The sequence below is a fragment of the Numenius arquata genome, chromosome 15, assembly GCF_964106895.1.
Source record: "Numenius arquata chromosome 15, bNumArq3.hap1.1, whole genome shotgun sequence".
In the NCBI taxonomy this organism is placed as follows: domain Eukaryota; kingdom Metazoa; phylum Chordata; class Aves; order Charadriiformes; family Scolopacidae; genus Numenius; species Numenius arquata.
Genome location: NC_133590.1, coordinates 12,471,871 through 12,499,027, shown reverse-complemented (window position 1 = coordinate 12,499,027; position 27,157 = coordinate 12,471,871). Strand labels below are relative to the sequence as shown.

General features: G+C 38.5%; 1 protein-coding gene across 19 annotated transcripts in view; it reads left to right on the top strand.

The window, feature by feature from the left end:
• ATE1 (arginyltransferase 1) overlaps nucleotides 1-27,157 on the top strand; it is an 80,485-nt gene that overhangs the window by 22,466 nt on the left and 30,862 nt on the right. For all 19 annotated transcript variants that reach the window (XM_074159221.1, XM_074159222.1, XM_074159233.1 and 16 more), the window contains 2 exons: nucleotides 6,188-6,369; nucleotides 11,828-11,927. In XM_074159221.1, the coding sequence (XP_074015322.1) occupies nucleotides 6,188-6,369; nucleotides 11,828-11,927 (282 nt within the window). The remainder of the gene's footprint in view (nucleotides 1-6,187; nucleotides 6,370-11,827; nucleotides 11,928-27,157) is intronic.

Here is a 27,157-nt window from a genome sequence, read left to right as displayed (position 1 = left end):
TCACATCACTGCGTTAAGAAACAGTAGCAGAAAGTGCTGTCTTGGTTTATTTCTATGAAAGAAAAGAAAATGTATTACTCAATAACTTACTGAACTGGTATTTGACTACAATCTGAGTTAAAAGTTTAGGAGGGCTGCTGTTGCTTCATTTCAGGTAAGCAAACTGCTGCAGGTTTCTTGCACTGTCTTTCTTGTTAGTCTTAAAGAGTTAAGTACCGCGTGACTGTAATGAAATTGTCAGGTTATAGTAATTACGCTGGTAATTTGATATGTCGAAGTTTGAATGGATCCATGTGTGGAGAGTTTGTTGCTTTTCTCTGCTGAGTCCACTGGCCTTTACATTCCTGAAAGCTGAAGAGTAATAGAGCTCATTAGACTTTATAGGAAAAGGGCTTTTATCACCTCGTCAACTCAGGCAGCAGACTGCCATTATAGTCTTAATTTTGTATGGCTACGTAGATGTTGATGCACACTTCCCTGCCAGGTTTATACCAGTATTGTTTCTTACGGACACTTTTTATTGACATTTCGAAGCTTGAATTAAATTTTGTGTGGCACCACTGCAGATGTCTTCAATTAGATGAAGTTAAATAAAAGGGGTTGTATATCAGAGGCCAAGGGATTCTTGAAATTCTTTATTCTGAAGCAGTTGCCACAAGCAAATCTTCTAGTATGTAGTCTGTTTACTCTTTTGAAGAAAAATAATTTAAAATCAAATTTAAACCTTACATGATTTCAATTTGTAATTTTTTGAATTTTTAATGTCATTATTAGCTGCAAATAGTATGAACACCCGAACTCTTCCTGTCTTTTTATTTCCTCACTTTATTATTCTGTTGAGTTTTGATTTTGGCTATGGACTCTGGCACCAAAAAAATTAATATTTAAAAAAATGATACAGTCTGTAGTAGCAGAAAAATACGCAAATTTCTAGCAGTAAACAGGGTAATGTAGAGAGAACCTCTTTAGGGTTTTCTATTCATCCTTTTGTCTTAGAAGCTACGTTTAAACATTTGCCGTTTTACCATTATACCTGTGCGAAGAGGTACGGCTACCATGGTTCCGTGGAGGAGAACTGCGTGGAGGAGTCTTAGCTAAAAACCAGTGTGTCCCAGTACCGTGATGTTGCCAAAACCAGAGTGTTTCTGGAAGAAGGGCAGAGAAAAAAAACCTGACCTGCTCGGGGTGGATTCCTGGGTTTGGGGCTCAGGGTTGAGGGCTCTTCTGGGCCAGCGGTTGCATCGGTGTCATGAATTGTCATCTCTGCCTTTGTCCTTCCCGAGCTGTTCCATGTCCTCTTGATACAGCGGTTCGAAGGAGCCTCAGCGCTCAGATGTGCCATGGCATTACGCAGTTGAATGAGGATTTTTTTGGGGTTTATGTTTTTGTGGGTTTTTTTTGTTGGGTTTTTTTTTTTCCAAATCCTTCTCTAATTGCTCTTTAGTCTTTTTCCATTTTGACTGATGCTAAGCATTAAATCAATGATTTCATAAAACTGCTCTCAAAAGCATCTTTTTGAGTGAATTGCTAATTTATACCCCTTTGTTTTAGATGCGTATACAGCAATGTTTTTTTTCCCATACATTTATGAACTTTTGACATTTCCTCTGCCTTTTTAATCACTTGGTATTGTGGCATCTTTCTGTAGTTGTTTACACTCAGCTCTTGTTAATCATCCTGAATACTTCTAAATTATCAGCGCAGTTTGCAGCAACATTGTTCAGTCTTCGGTGATTCACGTACCAGTGTGGAGAACAGCATAGATCCTCCACGATGGAAGGTTGAGCTGTTTTCCATTATGTAAATGATCGTTTGTTCTCACTTTGTTTGCTTTTTTCCGTATTGAGGTGCTTTGGAATCGTAAAGAACTGAAAGGCGTTTGTGAATCTAGATCTTTGCTCTTTGAAAAGCACATCAGCTTTTGTTCCGCTTTATTTTGTTTATTGATACATGTTAATTTTTAGGAAATGTAATAAATGATACAGTTATGGGTCTGTAATTCCCAGGATCGTCTTGTGTAGAATGTCATGTTTTAGTTACTCAGCGTACTGCTTTTTTTTCTTACATTGGTGTAGAGATCACCATGATGTCTACATGGGGATACTGTTGCTTGTCTTCCTATTGAAGTCCCTTTTACCTTCACAGCTTCACTAATCTTTTTAGCACTTTAAGCTTACTATCGCTGTCCTGATTAAATAGTTGACAGTATCGCTCAAATACTATACTCTTCCAATAAGGTATAGAAGTTAGCTCTGGAGACAGAGTCTTACATCCTGATGCAGTGAGTTGATTTACTTTGTTTTGCTACAGAATCACAGAATTATTCAGGTTGGAAGGGACCTCTTGAGCTCACGTAGTCCAACCCTCCTGCTCAAGCAGGGTCAGCTGGAGCAGGTTGTCCAGGACCATGGGTTTTGAGTATCTCCAAGGATGGAGACTCCACAAGCTCTCTGGCCAGCCTGGGCCATTGTTTGACCACCTTCTCGGTTAAAACCTGTTTCCTTCTGTTCAGATTGAATTTCATATGTTTTAATTTGCACGTGTTGCCTCTTGTCTTGTCAGTGGTAACCACTGGGAAGAATCTGGCTCTCTCATCTTTGTTCCCTCCCATCAGGTATTTCTACATGTCAATAAACCCTCCCCGCGCATTGTCTGTTCTCGAGGCTGAAAAGTCCCAGCTTCCTCAAGCTCTACTTAAACCTTGGAGCCTCTTGATCTTTATGGCCCGTATGGACTTGCCCAGTGAGTCCTTATTTTTCTTGTACTGGGGAAGTACAAGAAAAACACAGTGCTGAGCAGAGAGGAAAGCTCGCATCCCTCACCCCGCTGGTGCAGCCCGGGATGCTGTTGGCCTTTTTTTTTGCTGCGAGGGTGCATTGCTGGCTTTTTTTAAAATAAAAACATGCAGTGCTACCTCTCTGCTGACACAGCTTATATTTGTAGGCTGCTTTCACAGCATCTCCACTAATCCCTAACGAAAGGAGGACGTAGTAGTGAAAAGGAAATATGTTGCTAACCAAGAGATAGAAATCTACCATATGGTAGGTTGTGTGTGTGTGTGCGCCTTTGGGAAAGCAACTGCTGGAATTAATCACTTCACTTCTTTGGCAAATAATTTCCACTGGAGTGGAGCAGTCAAGAGTTTCCTGGCTTTTTTTTTTTTTTCTTTGTGTAAGGGATAGCCTGGGTTTCATATCTTCCTCTTCCCTCCATCCACAGCAGAGGGTAAAATGGAAAAGTTCAAGATAGGAAATTTCGTGAAACCTTCCAGAGAAAAGTAATGGTGTGGTTAGTATGGTCAGGACCCGTTTTTGGGAGGTGAGCAGGCAGAGCCTTCTACAGTTGCACGCTGGTCTGGCCTGTGGGTTAATAAGTGCAATTTCCATAATAATAATAATAAAGTAATAAAACATCTCTTAAAAGTAAAGAGAAAGACTAATGTGCTTTGAAGAAAATTGAGTGCTCTTACCATCACTGAGCAGTTATTACATTGAGGTGTACTAATTGGGGCAATATGTAATTGCAGTTGCTATTAAATATTTAAATTTTAATAATGCCTTATAAAATATGAGCAATCAAATGTGTTCACGGAATCATTAGCTGGCAGAACATGAAGATGGGTAGAAATAACGCGTGATGGAATATATTGTATTTTTCTCTGCAATGTAGTCTAAACGTTGGAGAGAGAATTGTTTGGGTTTATTTTTGTCCTGGATTTAGTGGTGGGGTCTTTTTTATTGTTTCAATATCATCAAATTATAGTAATTCGTTGTATTGAAGTTTGAGTATAAATTGTTAATTTTAAATGAGTTGGTCCCTCTGGACTGGTTCCAGGGCTAATGCGTATTGTTTCGGGTAGATAAGGTGAGCCCTCTCCAGTGGGGCTTGCTCACCTGATGTCCCTGGTGTATTTTACATCACCTTTGACAGACGTGGTCCCAGGGGGACAGGGCAGTAGTGTGAAATGCTATAACCTGCCTCAGGAAAATGTTTCATATTCTAGACCTGCTTCATGTCAAATTGCCTGGATGGTGCATGAGAAATCAAGTTAAAGGAGCCAAGTATTCATTGAGAAATTGGAGAAAACATAATGCTTACAAGCATTACAAAGGATTACATTGTATGAAAACTTTTCAAGGAGGAGGAAAATGGTATTCTTTTTAAAAAATGTTATTTGCTTAATGTAATGGGAGATCCCTGAACATTTTGCCTGAAATCAGTGCTGTGCTGCTTATGTTTGTTACAGAACATAGACTCTTTTATGCTCATGACATTTCATTGTAATTGCATTAGAGAAGTAACTGTAGTTTATACTTTACTACAAGTTCTTCATTGATGCTAATACTTCAGTTTGGTGACTGAACCCATATGATGCCGTTTGGAGGTTTGGGGACACACAGACACAGCATTTGTTTAACTTAGAAGACTTTGCTTTGAGTGAAAATCTTTTCCATGTTGGCTTAGACTTTTTTAACGTTCATTAAATCCTAAATGATGAGTTTTTCACAAAGAAAGAAAATCTGTTGTAACTGGCACTTAAGGAAGTCTCTGTTGTGTTACCAATCACATTTCCCTGTGATTTGAAGGAGATGTTTGTTTCTTTCTGCATCCCGAGAGCCGAGAGGAGAACTCAGCCTGTGCTGAGAAATCCTTGGAGAAAATTTCTTGCTCAGCTGCGTCCCGGCTGAAAAGTTTTACCACTGACCATGTGATTTCATTTGGCTCTACTGAAAAGTTGAGGATATTGTATGAAACCATAACTGTTGAATAAGTGGGTTTTACCTGAATGAGAAGAAACCCAGTTTAATGTGCCGGTATCTGAGTCTAATGTGCTCGTATACTGCAGATTGAGCTCTCAAATGTTTGATCGTTTCACTTTTACAGTATCTGTAGCTCCAGAACTAGTTTTGTGCTATATAACCATATGAAAATGCAAACGTTTCATTATATGGCTTTTATTTTGGGACTTATTGGTTGGGTAAGTCAGTTGAAAGGATTTTTGTTCACGTGATTGATTTCTTTTGACACATGTGGTACCAATTAGAATAACTTCTACTGCCCATCATCTCTTCAGTCTGCGCTACTGTATCAAAATACTTGATTAAACCCACCTTCTGTTGTTGTAATGCAAACCAGTTGGTAATAGTAGGCAATATTGTCAGATTTATTGAGTGAGAAGCAGCTTTCTGAAGATCTGGCAATGCAGTGAAAAACATGACTAGATGGATAATTAAGTTGAGCAGAGTGGAATTCAGGATTAAAGTAAACTTGACGTGGGAGAAAATGGCATGCCAAAGTTCGTTGTGTAATACAGTTTAAATTAGGAGATCGTTTTCTTCTTAATTTGAAGCATCAGTTCCTGGCTCTAGGTGCTTTACCCTGTCCGGAGACATACTTTGCTGCATATCCAAAACCACAGTGCACAAGAATAGCCAGTTCTTAGTCTTTTTGCAGAAGATACTCTGATGTGGGCTGACAAAGAAGTTCCACAGATCTTCTTGCAAGGCAGAGTTTCAGGTTCTGAGATAAAAGGTGTTTCGTTGGTCATAAAGAGTAAACCTCACATAAAGAGTAAGCTGCTCAGTTCTTTTTATAAATGCTCTTCGCAAGCAGCTTTAATGGCCACTCTGAAAAATCTGAATTTCTGTGGCCAAAGTGCTTCCAGTATTTGGGGCACTGGGGAGAGAAACAGCAGGGTCTTTGCTGTGGCAGAAAGTGCTGGAGGAACTGGGCAGCTCTGGGAAGCACCAGCATGGTGAGATGTCCCTGTTTCACATTCCTGCCTTCATGCTACATCTTGTTGAAGAGCAAGTAGGTCAAATTAAAGAGTAGCTGCAGAATTTGTTTGCATGTAATAATGCATTAATAACTTGATGAATCACATCATTGTTTTATCATGTCAGTATAACAACTCGTCAGTGGCAGAGGCAGATTCGCAGATGGGTGTTTAGGATACGTGATATGTAGAGTTTACTGATCATGAGTACGGCAAAGGTCACAAATGATGCAGTGAACTAACATTGCTGTCCCTGCTTCTCAAACTCCTTTTTTTCCTTTTTTTGTGTCCATGGAGAGCAGGAGTAATTTCTCATAGTATTTACTTTTGTGTTAAAATGCTTTCTAAAATTGTATTTATACTGCAAGTCTCCCTATCAGACAATTACATCCCTCTTTTGGTTTTGCTTAGGCAGAGAATGCACCCAATGGACCGGAATGTGGCTATGGCTCTTTCCACCAGCAGTACTGGCTGGATGGGAAGATAATTGCTGTCGGTGTAATTGATATCCTGCCCTACTGCGTGTCCTCCGTCTATCTGTACTATGATCCAGACTATTCTTTCTTATCTTTGGGAGTCTACTCTGCATTACGGTAAGAGGACATTTTTGTTATCTGGTTAGTCATAATAGTAAGAACTAATACTTGTTCCTAAAGTTAAGCTTTTATTTTCAGTCTAAACATATACTGGTAACACCATGTCTAGCAATGTATATTTGGGTTTTTTTTTGTTTTAGTTCTCTCCAGATGGTTGCATTCCAAAAAAACTTTTAATTGTCATCCTTGAATAGGGATGTATCTTTCTAGTTAGCTAAATATTATAAAGAATAAAAGACCACTCAGAAATGAAATACCTAGTTTTTATTGCCCCTGAAAATAATTTAGTATTACTTGGTTTCAGCAGGAAAAGCCCTTTTTTTGTTTGAATAGAAATAACTCTTCCTTTGACCTTTTCCGTAGCCCAGTCACCAAATGAAATTAATCACTTTTATAGTTTTATGCCCATTGAGATCATAAATAATCGAGTACCTAAAAACCATTGTCTTCTGAATTAGTAGTCTCCTGCTGTGCTAGCACTAAGTATATTTTTCAGGTATGTTAATCTCATTATCTTTGTCTTTAGAAAGTCTGATGGAGAGACTAATCCTATGAATTTTAAAGCCTTAAATTAACTATCAGCATAGTCTTGCAAAACAGTAGGAATAATGACTCATGCTTTCCACTGTGAATAAGACTTGTGTGCTAAATTGCAAGTTACTGTTTTTCTTCTGTAAGCAATTTTAGCATTCCATTATTATTATAAGGAAAAAAAAAACCCTAAATAAGTAGAAATATTTGTGCTTCTCATTTTTTTTTTTTCTTAGCTTTTTTGCTTGTCTGTGTACATGAAGTAAGCTGGTCACAGACACGTGGTGTTCCCAGTGAGGTTCTTGTGAAGCAACTGGGCTTGAACCTCGTGCCAGACATGTCTGTTTTCAAGTTTCCCTGGGTCTGAGAAGCTCTAGCAGAAGTCTTTACCTGTTGAGATACTCTTTCAGGTATGAAAGAAGCTCTAGATTTGTCAGATCCCACTTTCTTCTTTCTCCAAGGCTTCCTGTTGAGAAGCATCTTCTCTATAGAAGGAGTCTTGTAGCTCTTGTTTAGTATAACCCACCAGGATGGGTAAATATGATGTGACTTTTGAAACATGTAAAGCGCAAACACTGGTTTTAGGAAACCTCTCCTTATCACAGTTACTTCATGTACTTTTGCGATAACTAATAAACCGCATGCAATTTAATCTCTCAGATCTCTAGTTACTCATAATTTGTTTAGATTTTGATTAGGATCTTTTGATTTCCTATGAATCTTTTTTTTTTTATTCTCCTTTTGGGTGTATTCTTCTGTAGTGGTGAATTTTGTGATTTCTGAATAATCTTTACATGAGTTGTTCAAATGTGTATGTCAAAGGGTTTTCCTACAAAGTTCACTATCAAGTTGCTGACATCAGTCCGATGGTTTATTGCTGCTGAAATGAGGTGCTGCAGTCTCTCCTCTCCATCTCTGCCCTATGCTGGGCTTCTAGAAACCATCTGTTGAGCCACTTTAATTTACAGAACAGAAAACTGTTTGCTTTAGCAACCTGGTTAGTGAGGTGAGTTGGCTCAGTGAAGAACCTGTCAACACCAGAGCTGGTGCAAGAGTTGTGATGGAACCGCAACATGCAGCTGAGAATGGCCAGGGAGGGAGAGAGCAGGACCTCCTCCCACCTATGGTAAGATCGTAGATCAGTGAAGTCCTAAAGTGTCATTTTCTCCAAGTATGTCACCTTTAATAGGAGCTGATAACATTACCTTCTGTTAGCTCTTACCACCTTTTTCTAGAGTGGTTCTTTATGAAGAAGAAACTGTAGAATCATACAAGATTTTAGGTCAGAAGGGACCTCTGGATGTCTTCTGGTCCAGTTCCAGTGCAAATCAGGGCTAACTTCAAATTCGTGAGCATTAATGGAGCTGCGGCTGTAGCATCTCCCTTGGTCTATGTCTAAAAGAGTCTGAATTGTCATTTTTCTGATGCATTCAGTGGCACTGGCGATTTTATGAAATTAATCAGCATTAACAAACGTAGAAAAAACGTTAGAACTCCGATGATTTCGAATTGATCTTTTTTCTGTCTATTAGTGGTCTAGATTTTTAGAAGTACTTCATTACATATGCTAGATACTTGAAATTAGACTGATTATTATTTTTTTCCATGCGAGGTAGCACATAACATAAAATAATAAGTCCTCCGAGTTATTTTTTAGTATTTGTACATATCACATTACTTTGTCATAATAGACTGACCATAATCCATGCTTACGAATTCTTGAAATGATTTTAAATTTTCTACATAATAAATTTAAAACTTTGTCGGCGCAACATGTGTGCATGGCTCAACTAGTGAAAAAGCAGCTTATAAATTCTGCAGCATTTAAGGGCAATAATAATGAGTTCCCAACAGTCTTAGAGGGAGCCACCCTTGTTCTTCTTTCAAAAAGAGAAGAAAAAAAAAAAATCTTGAGAGTTAGGGAGGATATAGGAAGTTGCAAAGGAATCTGATACCTTCAAAGCTGTTGCCAATTTTACTCCGAGGAGGTTAAACTGCATTGCAGCGCTGTCACTTCCACTTCATGCTACTTGGGGAATTTTTGCTGCTGAGTCGTAGAACGGATGGGATTTGAAGATCATTTGAAATATGTAGGCGTGTAAGTAAAGAATGAGGGGAGAAGCAGCTACTTGTGAAATACCAGTCTTACCAAAAGGGGAAAAAAAAAAAAAAAATCAAGAAATATTGAGTGATTCTTATTTGCAGAAAAAAATTAAACCTTCCCCCAAATACCTAAAATCATGAATACTAGACAAGCGGAGTGTTCATAATCTCTGTTTCGTAAGAGGACAAGTACTTGACCTTCTTTTCAATTTGGGTTATGTAGCACTGAAATACTAAGCCTGAATTTTGTATTGATGAAATAAGTATATGTCTTCCTCACTAGTTGACTACTCTTGCCAAGCTCTAACAGCCGTTATAACTCATTAGAGATGTACCGTAACTGAAAGCTTTACAAAAAGGTAATTGCAAGTCTGTCTGAGTCCCTTTTCCGCAGGGGTTTAGGCAGAATGAATGCAAGTAGATGCGAGTTACGCGTTACAGTGACACCCGATTGCTGCTCCTGCTTTAAAATGGTGGCTTCGGAGGATTCTCTTATGTGGGATCACAGTGTGCACTCCTGGATAGAGGAAAGAGAGGGATGCTTTAGCATTCCCCCAGTAAAACTTTGCCTGGAGTGGGATTGGCCAAATACATAAATGAAAGATCGTAGAATCATAGAATTGTCTAGGTTGGAAGGGACCATTCAGATCATCGAGTCCAACCATCAATGTAGCACTGACAAAAAACATCACTAAACCATATCTCTAAGCACCACATCTACCTGTCTTTTAAATGCCTCCAGGGATGATGATTCCACCACTTCCCTGGGCAGTCCATTCCAATGCTTAATCACCTTTTCAGTGTAAAAATTTTTCTCAATCATAGAATCATAGAATGGTTAGAGTTGGAAGGGACCTTAAAGATCATCGAGTTCCAACCCCCTGCCATGGGCAGGGACACCTCCCACTAGAGCAGGTTGCTCAAAGCCCCATCCAGCCTGGCCTTGAACACTTCCAGGGATGGGGCAGTCACAACTTCCCTGGGCAACCTGGGCCAGGGTCTCACCACCCTCACAGTAAAGAATTTCCTCGTAATATCTAATCTAAATCTCCCCTCTTCCAATTTAAAACCATTACCCCTTGTCCTGTCACTACCTCTCCTGACAAAGAGTCCCTCTCCGGCTCTCCTGTAGCTCCCTTCAGATATTGGAAGGCTGCTATGAGGTCTCCCCAGAGCCTTCTGTTCTCCAGGCTTAATATCCAATCTGAACCTCCCCTGGCGCAACTTGAGGGCATTTTCTCTTGTCCTGTCGCCTGTTATTTGGGAGAAGAGCCCGACTTCCCTCTCGCTACACCCTCCTTTCAGGGAGTTGTAGAGAATGACAAAGATAAAGCAAGAACTTGAGTTAAAGGTCGGTACCTGGGCCGTATCGCTGGAGGCTGCAGGATGTGCAAAGACACGGGCAGTAGTTCTAAGCAAAATACTTTTGGTAGCATGTGCACTGATTTGCTTTCATGAACCTTTGTTGCCCATGGTAAGGCTGTTGCTGCAGCCTAATTTTTACCTCATTACACTATGGTCTGTTTACTCCACTTTCTGTTCGCTTTGAGTCGTCTTGTTTTGTTAAATCAGGCAGCGTAGTCCAATGGGAAAGAGAGTTGAAGAGATTTTGAAATGCAAAGGTAACGTTTTTTTCCCTGTAGTGTTCCAGCTTTTTGAATTGCAGAAAGGTATTTGTTTAATTAGCTCCAGGATAATCTGCATGAAACAGGTTGTTTAACTTTCTGCCACGTCTTAAAGATTACATATATGAAGTGCGTATTTGTAGATTTTTGGGAGTATGTAAATCTCACTTCTGGAATCTGTTGTATTTACCTGGATTTCCAGATATGGAGTAATTTATTTCTAGACACTCTCCTCTTGGAACGGATATATATTGATACAGGGTTATCATGGACCCATGATGGTCATGGCAAACTGAAATGTTAGGTTTTTAGTGTATTTAAACTTCTTAATTACTAACTTTTTTTTTTTTTAAAACAATTAATAATAAAAACCCTCAGTATTTATACAGGCTTCCTGTATGCACGTGCTCATGTCCTCTTGTCACTTCGACATTGAAAGTAAGAACCAACATCCATATTTTTTCAAACTTGGTACAAATGTGAACTGCAAAGTTACAAACGCTGTAAAAATGAGCATTATATTGGGAACACTGGCAGAATCTTTGTGATAATACTTGTGCCAGTAAAATAAAAAGCAAAGTTATTTTGGAATCCGTTGACACATCTCTTTCAGAATAAATGAGAAAATCATACAAACAAACATGGAGTAGATGAAAAATACCTTCTGTTGCATAAAGATGGATGTTTTTACATGTAAATTGCTAGAATGCAAGTAAGAGAACAAACAAGAGGCTTATCTTTGAATCTTGTTTTTTATAAATACTCAGATGTTTCCCTGAGCCATGTTTGCCTGTCTGTCGACAATAGCTGCGCCAGATTTCTGTAGAATTCCAATGTACGTGAATATTAACAAGAAAGCTGTTAAACAGAGGCTCTTAGTCACTTTTATTTGAATTTCAAGTCGGTCAATTGGCAGGAAGAAACACCAAAATGAAAGTATTTTTAAGCCTGACATGGTGTTTTGCATTTTGGTGATCTGTTTATTTGTTTTTTAAGCATTAATTTTCAGTTTATTATCTTTGGGTGTTTTTAAGCATTAATTTTGAGTTTATTATCTTCATTTTTTTTATTTGATAGCAGTCTAGCCCTTTAAATAGGTCAAGAGCCAGGTAGCTGTAAAATATTTCAATGTGAAGAGGTAAAATGAATGTAAGAATTGTATTCAGAAGTAATTAGTTTCTTCTCTCCTTTCACAGGGAAATCGCTTTTACCAGGCAGCTTCATGAAAAAGCTCCTGATCTCTGTTTTTATTATATGGGTTTCTACATTCATTCGTGCCCCAAAATGAGATACAAGGTAAAGTGTGTTTTTACTTATTTCCTTAGTGTACTATTATTCAAAGCTTTTGACAGTGTTCATAGTAATACAATATTTTGTAATTGTCATTTTGGATTTTAATGTAGACTTTATATGGTTAAAATTGCACGTTGGTTACTATTTAACTTGGCTTAGGAATTTTTTATATTTTTTTTTTTTAAATTTAGCTGCATGTGGTATTTATTACAAGTTGGCTTAAAAGCTGTTCACATGGAGAGATTTTTCGAGGCTGTCAGATAATAGTTTGTAATTTGTTACCTGGCTATCTCATGTTTATGGCATATCTTCCAATAGACTAAAATTCTCCTGGTTTTAGATTTGCATATTTGTGGACCTGTTGCTTAGGCGATAACGTGCCTTCGTGGTCTTGGCTGCGCTTGGCTTTTTCCTCTTTGGTTTTTTTGTTAGAGAAAAGGGACTTGCGCTGCCAATCGGACCGGTGAGAAGCTCGGTTGGCAGCAAGCTTGAGCCAGGTGGCAGAGTTTTGAAGAAAAAGTCAGGAGAATCCACAGAACGTTTAGAACAACCATCCTGTCACCAAACCTCCTTTGTGTAACCCCTCTTGGCTTCAACTTTGTTTAGACCTGAGTGCCTATGGGTGTCTCCCTTCCGTGGTTCTTGCATCTTCTGAATGTGATATCTTTTCTTTTTAAATGTATCATTGCTTTTTAATATTATGATACAATTTCAGAGTCCTGAACATTGACAGAAATTTGCTGAGTGTTTACATGTAGCCAAATATATCTGTTAATAACACGAAAAGTTACAAAGCTTGTGAAAAATGAGAGTAAGAGGTGCAGTCATTTCTTTTCTAAAATTTTTTTCTAAAAATGTTTTCTAAAAACCTGCAGTGTTCTCAGCTAGTTTTCAAATAGCCAAAAAATTGCAAGGCTCATTTAAGTGGTGTCTGTGAAGGAAAAAACATTTCAGCTTTTATTGGGGCCTGCAATACAGGTGACCGTGATGATTCAGTCTTCTGAAAATAACAAATAACAAATCCCTCCCTCTCCTTTTGTTAGATGTTTGTCCTTTTTTTGTTTTGTGGTTTTTTGTTTTTTTTTTTAACTTTTTTCCCCCCTTTCTTGGTCAACTTGAGTTTACCATCTACATCTGCTGGGAAACAAAGAGAATATTAAGTTTGAGGGAAGCAAATGGGCGAGCTGGAAATCACTGCCTCTGACATCTAAATCATCTTAAAGGCTCTTGCATCGCCAGCTTGAACCATAGGTTCTGATTACCTCCTCTGCTCCTTGGAAATATTTAAAAGTTTGGGATGATTTGTTCATGTTGAGACACTGCAATTTAACATCCCTTGTCTATTCTACAAGCTACATAGTTCAAGACTTATAAAAAGAATGCGTTTCATTTACTAGGGCACTTAAGAAAAGAAACAAATCGGATTATAATAGCAACGAGCATCCCAGCTCTTAGAGATATCATTGCTGAGAAAATTTGGGTTCAGCTGCTTGTAGTAAGTTTTAATAAAAATGTGAGCTTTGTATACGTGGATTAAACAAAACTCATACATAGTCAATGTATCAAAGTAGCCAGCAAACTATTAAAATGTGAAGATTAAATGCTGTAAGACTGGGAGCTAACCTCAGTAGCCACTATACATTTGTATTATTTGTTATAATGTGGTGTCTCTTCTGTGGGGCCTGTGTTGTTGTTTGATTGCATCAAGAGTATGAGATTCTCACGATGCTTCTAGTTTTCATTCTTAAATAATGGAAATTGAATAAATTGTAGTTGGGAGTATTAGAACTTATTTTTCTCTTCACAAAAGCTCCTTTTCTTCCCATGCTTAGACTTAATGACTGTCTGATATGGCTGTGATCTGGTAGAATATACATTTTAGTCTTCTAGAAATCTACACGTGTCAGTGTGTTTAGGTAATTAAGTGTGGCCCAGTATGAGAATTACTGGGACAGGGGATGGGGAGAAGAAGAAAGCCTATACATATGTATTTAGAACATACACAATAGCAGATAAGCAATGCTCTGTGTTAAGAGAGTAATAATTTAATAAATTAATTGCAAGGAGTTTGATTTTATTTAATATTTCTTTTTCTGCGTATATTTGTTTTAGAAGCGGCCAAATTCAATGCAATTGAAAATCAGGTCGATGTTAATTCTGTAGTTCCACTTCACCCCCACTGAAACGGTACACCAGAAACAAACTTTAAAACTGAGCTTTGAAATGCATCTGATAATGGTGCTACTCTTGTGCAGTGATTGGTAGTGGTAAGGTAGGGTGGGTAAGAACTGATTTTGCAGATTAAGTAATTTCAGTAATGCCTGGTTGACTTAGAGGCATGTGAAGATTTTGCTTTATTCCAGTTTAATAGAGATGTTGGAGGTTCCCTTCCCTTAGCGATATCAGCATGGAAGAATGACAGGCTGTAGGTAACTGTTGTTAAACTGATGTCAGGTGAGCAAATCAAATGAAGGACAGAAAAGGAAGGAGGAGAAGAGCTAACCATTGTTTTTTATCCTCTGCTTGTAATTTTCTTTGCAAATTATTTGTCCAAGGATGTTTGGAAATGGAGATAAGGCACAGCATCTCTTCTTTATATATGCAGTGTCTTAGGAAGAACACAGCATGCTATACTTATTTACAGTGAAGTCACAGGATTTGGGAAATCTTTGAAGATTTTCCTCCCTCTAGTCAGAGATTGTGAGCAGTGCAAATGCCTAACCTGACATTTATATTTGATTTTTGACAGAAACACAGTTCTACTGATTTGTACTGCCCAGCTGTCTGTCTTCCTGCTGACTGAGGAGGAGTAGCTGATAAATTGGGATGTATAAGGAATGGTGACTTTATGAATTTGATTTAAGGAGCTTGACAGTGGAGTAAAACTCCTGTACAAGACGTGGTTGGAGTAATTGGGGGGATGTGTGCAATGAACTGTTGTATTCATATTACAGTCCCAGACTGCTGCATTAATGTTGTGCACATGAGGACATAGCTGGACGTTTTGGTTTGAAATACACACGACTCCTAGTTTGGAGGTATAGATATCCAACAGCAAGCATTAAAGCCTTGTTCTGCATGGGTACTTTCTTGGAATGCAAATTGTAGACATCTCTTGTGAGTTCTCACTTTTTTGTGGATGTAAAGTAAGTCAAACAGTGGTTATATTGTGTGCTCTAAGGAGGTCCACGGCATTGATAGTCTATTTTGTTGAAGTATTTATTTTTTAATAAGACTGCTAATATGCTTGTTCTGCTTTTTATGCAGTTCTTCTTAAAATGGTATGTGTATCTTTAGCCAAGAAAGTTTCTTTGAGAAGTCACCTTCCCGTATGGCCAGAACATCACACCAGTTGGCCCCAGCACAACTGGGAAATGCAGCTGCTGGATGTTTTTAGCCACTGCTGAGCAGGTCAGGGACTGAACTGGCAGAGAATGTGTTATTGGACCTTTTCATCTAAGTACTCGGTTTCCAAGAATGGTACAATTTGGGGCATAAATAGTGTTTAATCCCGTGGAAGACTGGAGTGTCCTGGAAGAGGATGCCCAAATCAGGATTCCTGTGGCTCGGTAACAGAGTTGGAGAATTCTGGATTATGAGGCAGGAAGAGAAATGTTTAATGAGTATCGTCCACCCCATGGGTCAGATGTAATTACATAAATGCATAAAAATAACGCTCCCGTTTGACTCACTGTTCCTTTCCTATTGTTTCCAAACAGCTTGTCATTTCATTGCAGTGTGATTTGAAGATGGTGGAGTACCAGTGAAATCACTGAGGATGTGAGAAGGGGATGTATTGCAATATTAGGCTGGGTTTTAGTTCCCAGCTTCTCTTAGATTTGTTCCTATGTATGGGTTAATATTTATGAGCTGGTAAAACAAAATCTATATCAAATTGAGACAACAGGATTTCTGTAGTCCTATTAACTATGCTAATATGGAAAAATGCTATGAAAAACCTTAAGCAATGGCTTTGTTCCATTTTTTCCGGGTAGGTTAGGGTAATACAAGATTAAAATGGTTCTCTGAAGAAATTCTCAACCTTGTGGTAAAACTTTTCAGGCTTTGTTAGATGTGGTAGTTCTTATGTTGGAAAATAGTCTCCTGGAAAATTCTCCTGGAAGATTTTCCAGGACTCATAAGATGCAAAGTCTTTTTCCTAATGCCTTTTGGAGTCTCTGATAAAATTTTAAGTATAAGAAAGTATTTTAGTTCAGGATGATGTTGGTCTTGGGCTTGCTTCTCATGCATTTAAGTACTACAGCTGTACTTGTTAATGCTTTTCCATTAAAGACAGTTGTTTGCAAACATATTTATAGTTACAGAAATAAAAGAACTACCTTCAGTGAACAGCCACATCAAAGAGATGCTTGAGAGGATCTTGGATTTTTTCCTGTACTGATATTCTGTCTGTTTTATCCCACATCTTTCCAAGTAAAAAAATTTTGCTCTATGTTACTAAATTCACATTTTTCCAATCACCGCTGAACTCTTTGAGATCCTTTCTGTTCTTTCCATTACAGTTTTTTGATACTGATTTTGAGTCTTGTGGTGGGTGACACTCAATAGATTTTGGGTTTGTGCTTTGTAAATTTATTATTTGTAAATAGTAAGCCTACTTGTTGCGTGCATTTGCTATTCACGCCTCTGTTGACCTTAAATCAAGTTCTCCTCTAAGTTCTTGTGTTGGATAGGATTTATTGGTGATACATTCTATGGGAGTTTCCTTAGTTCTGGGTTTTCTGAGGTTTTTTTCAGCGTCAATATTTGCATGAAATACCGCAATTGGAGCATCTGTCATTACTTGTTTTGGTCAGTGATCTTTCCCTGAAGCCCCTCTGCCAACCTTGTAAGTAACTATCAGCGTACTTTGAAGTGCATATGAGATTTAATGTCCTCTTGCAGTGTTATCTCTGTGTACCGTTTTAAGAGCATTCTGTGATGTGAAGAGGTGTTTTGACTGAAATCTTTATCCAGACTTGTAGGCAGGCCAAAGTAAATGGAATTCTTTCAAACAGTCTCCTTCGGTATCAAGGCATGGCCAGACTTCAGATAGATGGAATACTAGAAAGGGTTCTGAAATGTCAGAAAAGAAACAAAAGGCTGATTCATCTGTGATTAATCATTCTTAAACTAAATACCTCGGACTGACTGTGGTCGTAAGTGGTGCCCCTGGAATTTTATGGTACTCGAGAGCCAGTTTCTTTGGCTGCTTTCAGGAATTTGAGCATCGCTTCTCCTGCGGCAGTGAAAGGCATCCAGTGGTAGCCCGGGCTTCCACGTCCACGGGACCCACGAAGGTCTGGCTCATCCTCACCGCTTGTCCTGGCACTTTGGCTGTTTGTGTCTGTGGAATTTAGTTCACCTTTTCAGTAAGTTTGGATTTGCTGTGCAAGCAGAAATCTGTGAGGGAAAGAAACTTAATGTGACGTGGCTTAATGTGATCTTTGATGGTTTTTGGGGTATAAGTACCCGCTGAGCAGCAGCTTTGCAAAATGTGTCACTAGTGCCACACAAAGAGTCGGCATTTTCATACCTCCGTGCTTGGTCTTTTTATTGAGCACATACTGGAGTTGCTACCAGCTGCCAGCCCGCGTTTCTCACTGGTATTACCACTTACCCTGATAATGGGAAAAGATGGTAAGCTGAGAGTAGTTTGGAGGATTGGAGTTGTACTGCTCAAGTCCGTTAACACTTGGACTTGTGGCTTTTCCAGGATTATTTTGTCAGTTTATAGGAATAAATATGCATTCACATTAGTACAAAACAATTATTTGTATAAACGGGTCATAAATAGTCAGCTAAATATTCTGAAAAGTCAGTACTTGTTACAGAGTGCCAGGTTGTTGCTTGCGATACCATTTGGTAATAAAGAACTGAAATATCTGGGTTGAAAAAGCATTATCTACTCTAAGAAAGCAAGAAAAGTTTTGGCAACACAGTGGTTTTGGTTTTTTGGCAGGACTGTTAAAAACAAACAACAAAATAATAAACAAAGACAAAACCATACAATAATAATAATAATGCCCTGAAAATTGTAAGTTACAGACGTGTGTGTGGGGAAAATTTTGGTTTTTTCTGTATGTCTTGTTAGCATTACTTTTAACTGCCTCCCTTCTCCCTCCCTTCCATTTCTCCACCAGACTTCCCCGCTGGCCAGGATGCTCCTCTACATTAGCATCAGTAGCTAAAATAGAACATTCTTTTCTTCAGAGCTCTGCACTTCCCCATGCGTTCCTTCTAATGGTTTGGGTTAGTCACTGAGGGGAAGAGACTACTCTGAATTATATTGGAGCTTTGGCGTTAAAACCCAAAGGGATTTTGAGAAGTCTTTTCAAGTGGCTGGCCAAGACTCCCAAAAGTATTTTGGATGATTGACTCCGTGTACGTGTGTTAAATGCTTCTGAAAATCAAGTTGCTTTAATATTCTTTCAAGTTGTAGCTCACGCAAAAAGTCCTTATCCCTCTACATATATTTTATCAAAATGTGTTTTGACTCGAAGGCTGGCTGGGTTTTGGATCTGATAAGTCATGTGCTCTGTTCAGGATTGCAGTGACCCTTACAGCTTGGTGCTCCCCCACTTTTTTTCCTCTATTTTTTTCTTTTTTTTTTTTTTTTTCATTTTTCTTTTTTTGTTTTGTTTTGTTTGAGGCCAGTTTATAGATTGCTTTTCTTTTTTCTTTAAGACATCTCTAGTCAGATTGTGGAAACTACATTGTAAGCATCGGAAAGCAGGAATAAGAAGATGCTCAGTTCTGGGTAGCAACAGCCATTACTGAGTCCTGACAGTGGATTTCCACTGAAAATGTAATTATTAAAAGCAGAATATCAGTTTCCATGTTTTTTTCATAGCAGGTAAAGATAGCGAATGCAATTACTTCTTTATTTTTCTTTCCTAAGCTGCTGTTTTATACTGTGTGTAATTTTTCTACTAGAAACAAATACAGGTCCTAGGCATGTCTTTTTTCTTAACTTTATTTTTCCTTTTAGAATACTTGCAGTCAGGACTTATGTTTTTAGAACTCCCTTGGGAAAAATGAGAACATGTCCCTGGGGCTTTATTTTTCTAATTTTGGAAATGTGGAATTCTTTTCAGTTGTTTACTTGAAGTTTAAGATGCTTGAAGTGTAGCAGAACTGAAATGAAAATAATATGTATATTTATGCTTGTTTGTCCTATTTGTAGGCTTTTATCAAGGCAGAAAGAAATGCCTGTTGTATAGGTCTCAGCTGACTTGTGGAGTGAATGAGTCTTTCTCATTAGTGTCCTGCCCCTTGAGAAAATAAACATGTGTCCAGACGCAGAAGTTTTTGGGGTGTGCTGTAAAAGCTTTGAAGGAATTGTATCTGAAAGTAATTCTCAGAATGAAGTTGTATTTGTGAGACGTGACCTTTCTCCAGTTTCAGCTGTGTACCTGTAACTTCTTACTTGATGGGTCTTTGATTACAAAACAAAATTCCTCAAATTGAGTAAACTATTTTGTGTGTGTGCTTTACTTCTCCATACTGAAGAAATAAATAGAAGTAGGCCCTCTTAAAACTATCCATTTGTTATCTTCTGTAGGAGGCTTGGATCAGGTTATGTTATTTTCATGCAGTTCAAACACATTCCTCCACCTAAAACCAACTAAACGAAAAACCCCAAAAGAACCAGCTCCCATACAGGTTATTTCAGAGAAATGTCCAAAGCCGTATACTGTGTCTTTTAAATAATTCCAAATAGGAGGTGATTTAAATACCAGACATAAATATTGATGATTTACTGATTTTGATGATGAGAATTTTAACGCTACTAATCATTTTAATACCAGTAAGGATTCGTTGTTCTGCATACAGCAGGGATATGTTTGTGCGTGAGGATGTGTATATTCAGGATCCACAGTTCAGATGTTCTGAAGAATAAACACAGAAATGTGATAGAGACGGTATCAACTACCTACAGATGCACACCAGCAGGGATGAGTTCTACACCTTGTCACAGAAATTTCATTAACTTCCCTATAGTGTTTCTATAATAAATGTGATTTTGTTAATTTGTGTGAGGCTTCAGTACACTAAAACGTAACCTTATTTTCATAAAAGCCCAAGTATGGTTTGTTAAATTGTAGGCAAATTCTGTACCGGTGGATGTTGCCAGAGTTATTAGAGGTAACTTGCCTGGCTCTGTCAAAAGGAGCTGCTAAAAAGATTTATTCAGGATCACGTTAATAAACCTGAGGCAAACCATCTTCCGAATGATAATAGCTGGTAGAAATTTATCATGTCTAATTCATGACTCTGCATAGTCAGAAAATCACTGCTTATTGCTGACTTGTACTATATCTTGTCTGAAGGCTTATTTGGGGGCTCCATAGCAACCATTAGCAATTAAAGTGAGAACTGTAAACTGACGTATGTAGACAAAAGAGGTGTGGGGTTTGTTTGGCTGCGCCTTTTTTGGAGGGGGAATAATATACTTTACAATTCATGTGTCTTTAATTTTTCTCCTTCATCTGAGGAATGAGGTCACAACTCACCTTTCAGAATTTTCCAATTACAGTTCTATAAATCCATTAGTCCTTGCTAGTAAGTGTAAGAATGCGTGGAATTGAGTGTATTTTTAAAGTTTCTATCAAACAAATGGGTTGATATAGTGCTGGTTTGTCAGCTTCACTTCATTTTTTTTGTTGATTTAATCACTTTTGGATGATTGTCAAATGCTAGTTAAATTTTTTTTATTTCTCAATTTTGTCTGTCTCCCTGTCTCATTGTGGGTATTCCCAAAAGCGAGTGAATTTGAATATGCAGAGCTGCGATGGCTGTGATGCAGAAGGTTAAACCATGTTTATGGAGATAATGCTCTTCACTTTTCCTAACATAGTCCGTGTGTGAAGTTGTTCGTAGCTGTGCCAGTTTTCAAGTGTTGGGCAAAATATCAAAGTTCTTGTGTCCTGGAGAAAAACGAGCCCTTTAAATCTGTCACTGAAGTGCAAGTCATTGAAACACTGGTAAGTTTGATCTGTGCACCACATTTGCTGAACCTGGCAACACTTGGAATGTTGGATCTCTCGTTTAACTTTAAATCCGATTGCTCTTACTGTATTCTTTCTAATTTTTGCTGATTTGCTGATTATATTAGCTCTAATTAGGCAACATTACCGAGTGGAATTTATTTGGTCTGAAAGCCAGGAACTCCTGCTTTTCCTGGCTCTGCCGTATTTCACCTTGTGGTCTTTACAGTAGGAGCTGGCTGACAAGTCAGTTAATCTACACAAGAGATGTTTTTTCTCCAATTTTCCAGGAAAGATTTAATGGTAGATACTTTAATGAGGTCTGGTTTTACTAAGACCTCATTAATTTTACAGAGGTATCGCAGTACACCTCTCCAAAGTGTTACATTTAATCTAGATGACAATTCATTATTTTGAATGATTGTTTTCTTTGTGCGAGTTTGTTTAGCTGGTGACTGTACTGAGTCTCCAAGTAAAAGTGTATTAATGAGGGGCTATTATTTATCCTCAGTCCTGATATTAAACACAGTGGTGCCAACGGTCTCGTTTGTAAAAAGTTCAGCATCAGTGTTTGGGATCAAGAGTCCTGGACTCTGATAGAGGGGAATGATTCGGTGCCGGCAGGGACCGGTGCAATCATAGAAAAGCAGCCTTGTCCAGGGCTGGGGGGGCATTATGTATCCATCCCCTCGCTCCAAGACAGGGTCAACTATGTTTGGCTTCACTTTTGAGACCTGCTAGACATCCCTGTGCCAAAAGTCTCCTTTGATAAAGTTATACACATCTCCATCCATTGGTGGTTATATTCCAAAATATTCTTGTGCTTTATTAGTCTTCCCATTGAATATTTTAAGTTGTGTCTGACCTGAACTTTTCTTCCTAAAGAATATCACATTTTGTCCTACTTATCATGCACATAAAATCACCTGTTATTTCTATTTATTTTTTTTTGCAGTACCTTTCTTTCTAAACCTGATGGCTACCATCATGTCTGCAGTTCTGCCCTAGAGAACAATGTCTAAAATCAAGCTTTGTGTCTGAGGCCCTCGAATGCTGACCTTGGCTTCTACCATGTGTTTCTGTAACATGAGTTATTACCTTCATTGTGCTAAAGAAGATGGTAGACTCTGGAGGCAAGGAGAAAGGGGGGAAAGGAGAGAAAAAAAAAGGGAAGTGTGTGAGTACGAAATTTTCAGAATGGGCTAAATAGGGACTTGGGCTGAGTTATTTTTGATGTCAAGGTTTGTGACAAAATGACTAGGAAAGCACACACCTGCATGCTCTTGAGTATCTCTGTTCTTGATTCTGCTTCAGCCAAGTCTCTGTTAGAAGTTGCATTTTTCTTTATTTCAGGAAAGAATATTGCATTAAGTGAGGTGATAAAACAGAGAGTTTTTATGGTTGTTCCCTCCAGTGACTATGGAGATCTTCCAGATGAGTTTTATCTTCCTTACTATAGAGAATTATTTTTGATAGTACTGTAGTAAATGCTGGAAGTGGCAGCTCAAAGAAAGTAACGAATTTGGAATAAAGCTCTTGAATAAAGGCTTTTGGATGGTGCTGTGTTTTCACAAAGGCTGTCGTGAGGGCACTGGAGCTCTGAGAGACGCTACCCGGAGGTTTCTGCTTGTCATGTGAGAGTGTTAACTGCTGCCAAAAACTTGATTTTGTTTAATTGTTTTCAACTGAATAATTGAACTGTTCTAAAAGGAATGACTGAAGCTGTTGGGAGTAGTTATTTGCTGTGTTAGATGTGTAGGATAACTTCTTTAGATGTGTAGGAGAACTTTGGGATTCTTACTAGAAAGGTTTCAAGGGAGCAGATCATCTTTTTTAATAGAATATTATACTGTTTGCTTCCTTCCCCTTTCTTGCTCAGAATTAAAATGTTTTCACAAATAATGCTGAGCTAGAATGACAAAAAAAGGGGTCTGAAAATGACCCTGTTGTCAACTAATTGAAGAAGAATGGGTTCGTGGAGCGAAAGTACACAGGAACCAAATCTCTGTTCTTCCCAACACAAACGCACTGTTGTTTTATGAATGGACAGAAGACAAGATAGGCTTTTTGTTCCACTGATCCGTTGATTTTATTTATTTATTTAAGATATTAAGGCTAGTGTTCTGAAGGGCTACTTAGTGCTACTATGGTCGGAAAGGTTGACCCATGATTTATTTTATGATTTTTTTTATTTTTATTTTTTTACATTCTTTCCATTTTAGTCTTTACCAGTTGGTGTTGTGGGGCTTGCTGTTAATTGTTTTTAATTGTCTTCCATTCAGGGGGAAGGGGAGGAAGGTGGAGAGATATCTGGGGGGGGGAGTCTTGCTACTCTGCATCCTCCATTTGTGTCTTACAACGGCAGTGAAGGACACTGAGAGCCAGAGATTCCATCCCAAGTTCTGCCCTTGCTTCTCAGTTTAGGCAACCTGAGGGTGCTGTGCAGGGACATCAGGTGGGAAGGTCTCCATAGGGAGGAGGTTTGGGCCTGGTCCACCACAATTCCTGCTAAATTAAGTACGGCAGTGAGAAAGGATCCAAAGGACAGCACCTGAGCAGCCTAAATTATTGCAAAATGGTATTTTATGTGTTTCTCCTAAATCGTTGTGTGCTTCTAATAGAGCTCAGTTTGTAAACCCTGACTGAAACTTTATTCTAGAAGATAAATCGGTTTCTTTCTCAGAACTGTGTCTGTTTTGCTGCTTGTTGCTGATGATGGTTTAATGGATTTATAAGCACAAAATTATTCTGTGTTAATGGGGGATGGTAAAGACACTCCGTACATTAAGTCATCTTGATTGCATTGATGACTGAATTGTTAGTCCTCAAATATCTGTACTAACAGCCCCACCTTCTGATGAAGTTTTAAATGATAGGACATTTACCTCCTTTACTTGTGATGTGGGAAGAAGTTAGGGTGATGATCCAAGAAAAGAGATGCTAATATTCCTCCAGCCAATACCCATTAGGTTGGAGAAGTTACAAACTGCTACAAAAGTATCTAAAATCACTAGTATGCTACTAAATTCTGTGTAAAATGGGCTTCCTTTAATCCTCTTCCCTCTCTGGTGGTTGCATGAGCAACAACAAACAAGGGTGAACCTTCTCCTGAGAGTCTCGTAAAACTCAGATTTATGAATTCTTTCTGGGTTTTCGGCCAAGTCTCTGGCTCTGGGCTGCGTTAGGTTGCTTGGACTGTGCAACCTCAACAGAAAACTTCTCTAAAGGGGCAGCTGGAGACCTTCTGCAGGGGGTGGTGGTGGAGCTGGAACGTGCCGTGCTTCTGCCAAGTCTCCTCAGCGCAACAGCCTCCCGGCTGCTGGGCAATGAAACGGCTTCAGATGCCACCAAGGCTGAACAGGGGGCAGAAAGTTTAGAAACGTTTTCGGCCAGTGTCCTTTAGATGTATAGATCTGGATGAAACCATTCTGTCAGTATTTATTGGCATCTGATGCTGAGCATACAAGTATTTACTGTGCTTTGCTCTTTATTCTAGAAATGTGTTAAAAATGCATGGAAATGCATGAAACTGCCTTCCTGTTTCAAGATGTGCATGAATACAGTCTGGAGCTTTATTGATTTTAAAATAAAGGAAGGAGATCGCCTAGGCAATTTTTAATTATTTCAATTCTAGAAAACGAGGATTATAAACTGCTCAAATGTCAACAAAGTACTTGATTTTTATAAGTGCAGTTCTAATTTTAATATTTCCCTAATCCTATATTTGGACGTATATTTAATATACCCTTGAATTAGCAGGTTTAGGTATGATCAGAACTTAAGATAGCATATGGTATAGTTACAGATTCCAGCCCATTTGCCTTCAAACTTGTTTTCTTCTCCAAAGGTGATTATAAAGAAAAAAAGAAAACAGTTTGCAGACATCTGGCGTTAAGAGAAAACTGAAGTGTTGATGTTTCAGCTCAAAGACTTTGGGGGTAGATAACGTTAAACAGTGTGTGTTCCTAAACATGCAAGTAGACGTTTGTGTACCTTTTGATGGTAGGAATTCAGATGAGAGCATAGTAGAGAATCTGTTCTGACCGACTCCGAGAACAGTGTTGGGCAGTTTTGCAGAGCCACGAACACGCAGGTGGACATTTCCGTTGCTAATGGATGCAAAAGCTGCATCCAGAATTGCCACTGCAGAATTTGCTACTATAATTTCATTTTCTTCAGTTTTGTATAATAAAAATGGACTGACTTGACAAGAATTCCAACATTAAAAGTTTAATATTTTGTTTGTAATTAAGGAGACAGAATTCATTAACATAAGGAGGAGTTTGAAAACAAATCAATGTCAAAAAGAACATGCTGAAAGGATACAATTATCTTTACTGTATTATGTCCTCGGGCAGTTAATATACCCTGCAAAATAGCTTAACAAAAATTCAGTATGTCTCTCTATGTAGCCATATTTTCTATGTCTTACTCCTACATTTGTTTAGCGTTCCTATATTTGGATTCTTTCCCTACTTTCTTATATTTAGCGTGGTCCCAGAGGGACTCAAATGCGTTGAAGCCCAGAAACGGGGACCCTCCCAGTGTTTCTTCTGCCAACTAACACAGCTACAGCCTGGTTTTCAGTTTTGAGTTCCGAGTCCCAAGGCTGAGACGATGAATGGAAGCTGGGACAGGCTGTGGTGGCACTTCAGCCTCTGCTTTTTGCGGCTCTGGGGTGTTCTTGGATCTTTACAGTAGGTGTTTTCATGCGCCGTAGGGAGGTGCGATGCTTGGCTTGACACATTCCCAGCCTTGGAGCCCACGTGCCACCTCTGCTGCGACGACAAAACTTCATGCTTTTTTGCAATACATTTTTTTTTTTTTTGGTCTCATTTTGAGACCGTTGCAGTGGGATCAAGGAGGGCTTCGGTCCAGCCGTGTGGTCTGTGAGCTCCACACGGGGAGCTGGCCCTAAGGTGACACAGGATGCTCTCCTGCTGAGACCAAGCACAGACGGACCTTGTTTACAACTTCTCCTCTCCCAGCAAACAAAGCAAACTTGTTTAACAAATGCTTGACAAACAAAATGGACCTAAAATTAGATTGCTTATTTCATGAGTGGAAATTTGCTATGAAAACAAACATTTTAAGGGACAATAGAAGAAACTTCTTTTAAAGCACACTTCTTCTGGTGGTCTAGAATTTTTGTACAGATACTTGTTGATACTTTGTACAGATCGCTGTTGCTTTACTTGCTCTTAAGGTTTAAGTTCTAACACATGCATGGAATACTGTGGTAAAGTCAGCTTTTTATTTATTTATTCATTTTTTAATCTGCAGGTGTAGGGGGAGACAAGTAGGTTTAGATTTTTTGGCAGAGGTGTGTTACTCTATCCTGATAATATAAATAAATATAAATCACTTAAACACTGAATTTTATCGTTGCCTTATTTTCTACTTCAGATTTCAGTCTGAGTAACATTTTTGTGTGTGTTAAGGATGTGCTAAGTTGAATTTTGCAAAATGATTTAGTCAAGATCCTGCAGAAATTAAGTTTTTACTAATAAGCTTCCCTGTGCTGTTTTCTCCACTTTGTCCTACGACTTTATTCTTTTCTACCCTACGATTACTGTTAACACCTATTTGTGTATGCATACCATGGATGTTGAAGTCGTTTCTTCAATACTGGGTGTGTATATTTCAGTGTTGAGTGACTAAAGGTCAATTATTCGGCTTTTACTGGTTTTCTTAATTGCTGGACTTGGAAAAACATGTCAAATGTACCATATATTGATAGAAAGCCTTAAAGATAAAAATCTTGTGCTCTTCTGAATTATCAGTTCAGAATATTATTACTTGTTCTTAGATGCATGAAAGCAATAAGAAATGAAAAAAGCTGGAGTGGCAATTTTTAAAGTGACGTTGTTTTTCAACATGATTTAGTTGCATGAATACTATAAATGCTTTTGAAATCTCACATAGCGTATCTTAATCTAAAGCCAACATCCTGCATCTGAATTCTTAATTAGGAGTATATTTCAACTCGTGAATATCAGTGTTTCACAACTTGAGAAGCTGTCAATTAGTCTAGTATTTATTATGTCTTCAAATATTCCAGTCTGAGTCAGTAGCTGAGCATGAAGGTGAAGTATGAAATTATTTATTCAGTATAAGGCTACCATCAGCCCAGACGTTCCTGGGTAGGTCTTATTTTCTTGCCCTTGGAGTCTTGTCTGGAGAGATTTTTTTGGCAAGTTCTCCATGTTTCTGGCTGAGTTTTTGGAAACCCCATTAGAGGCA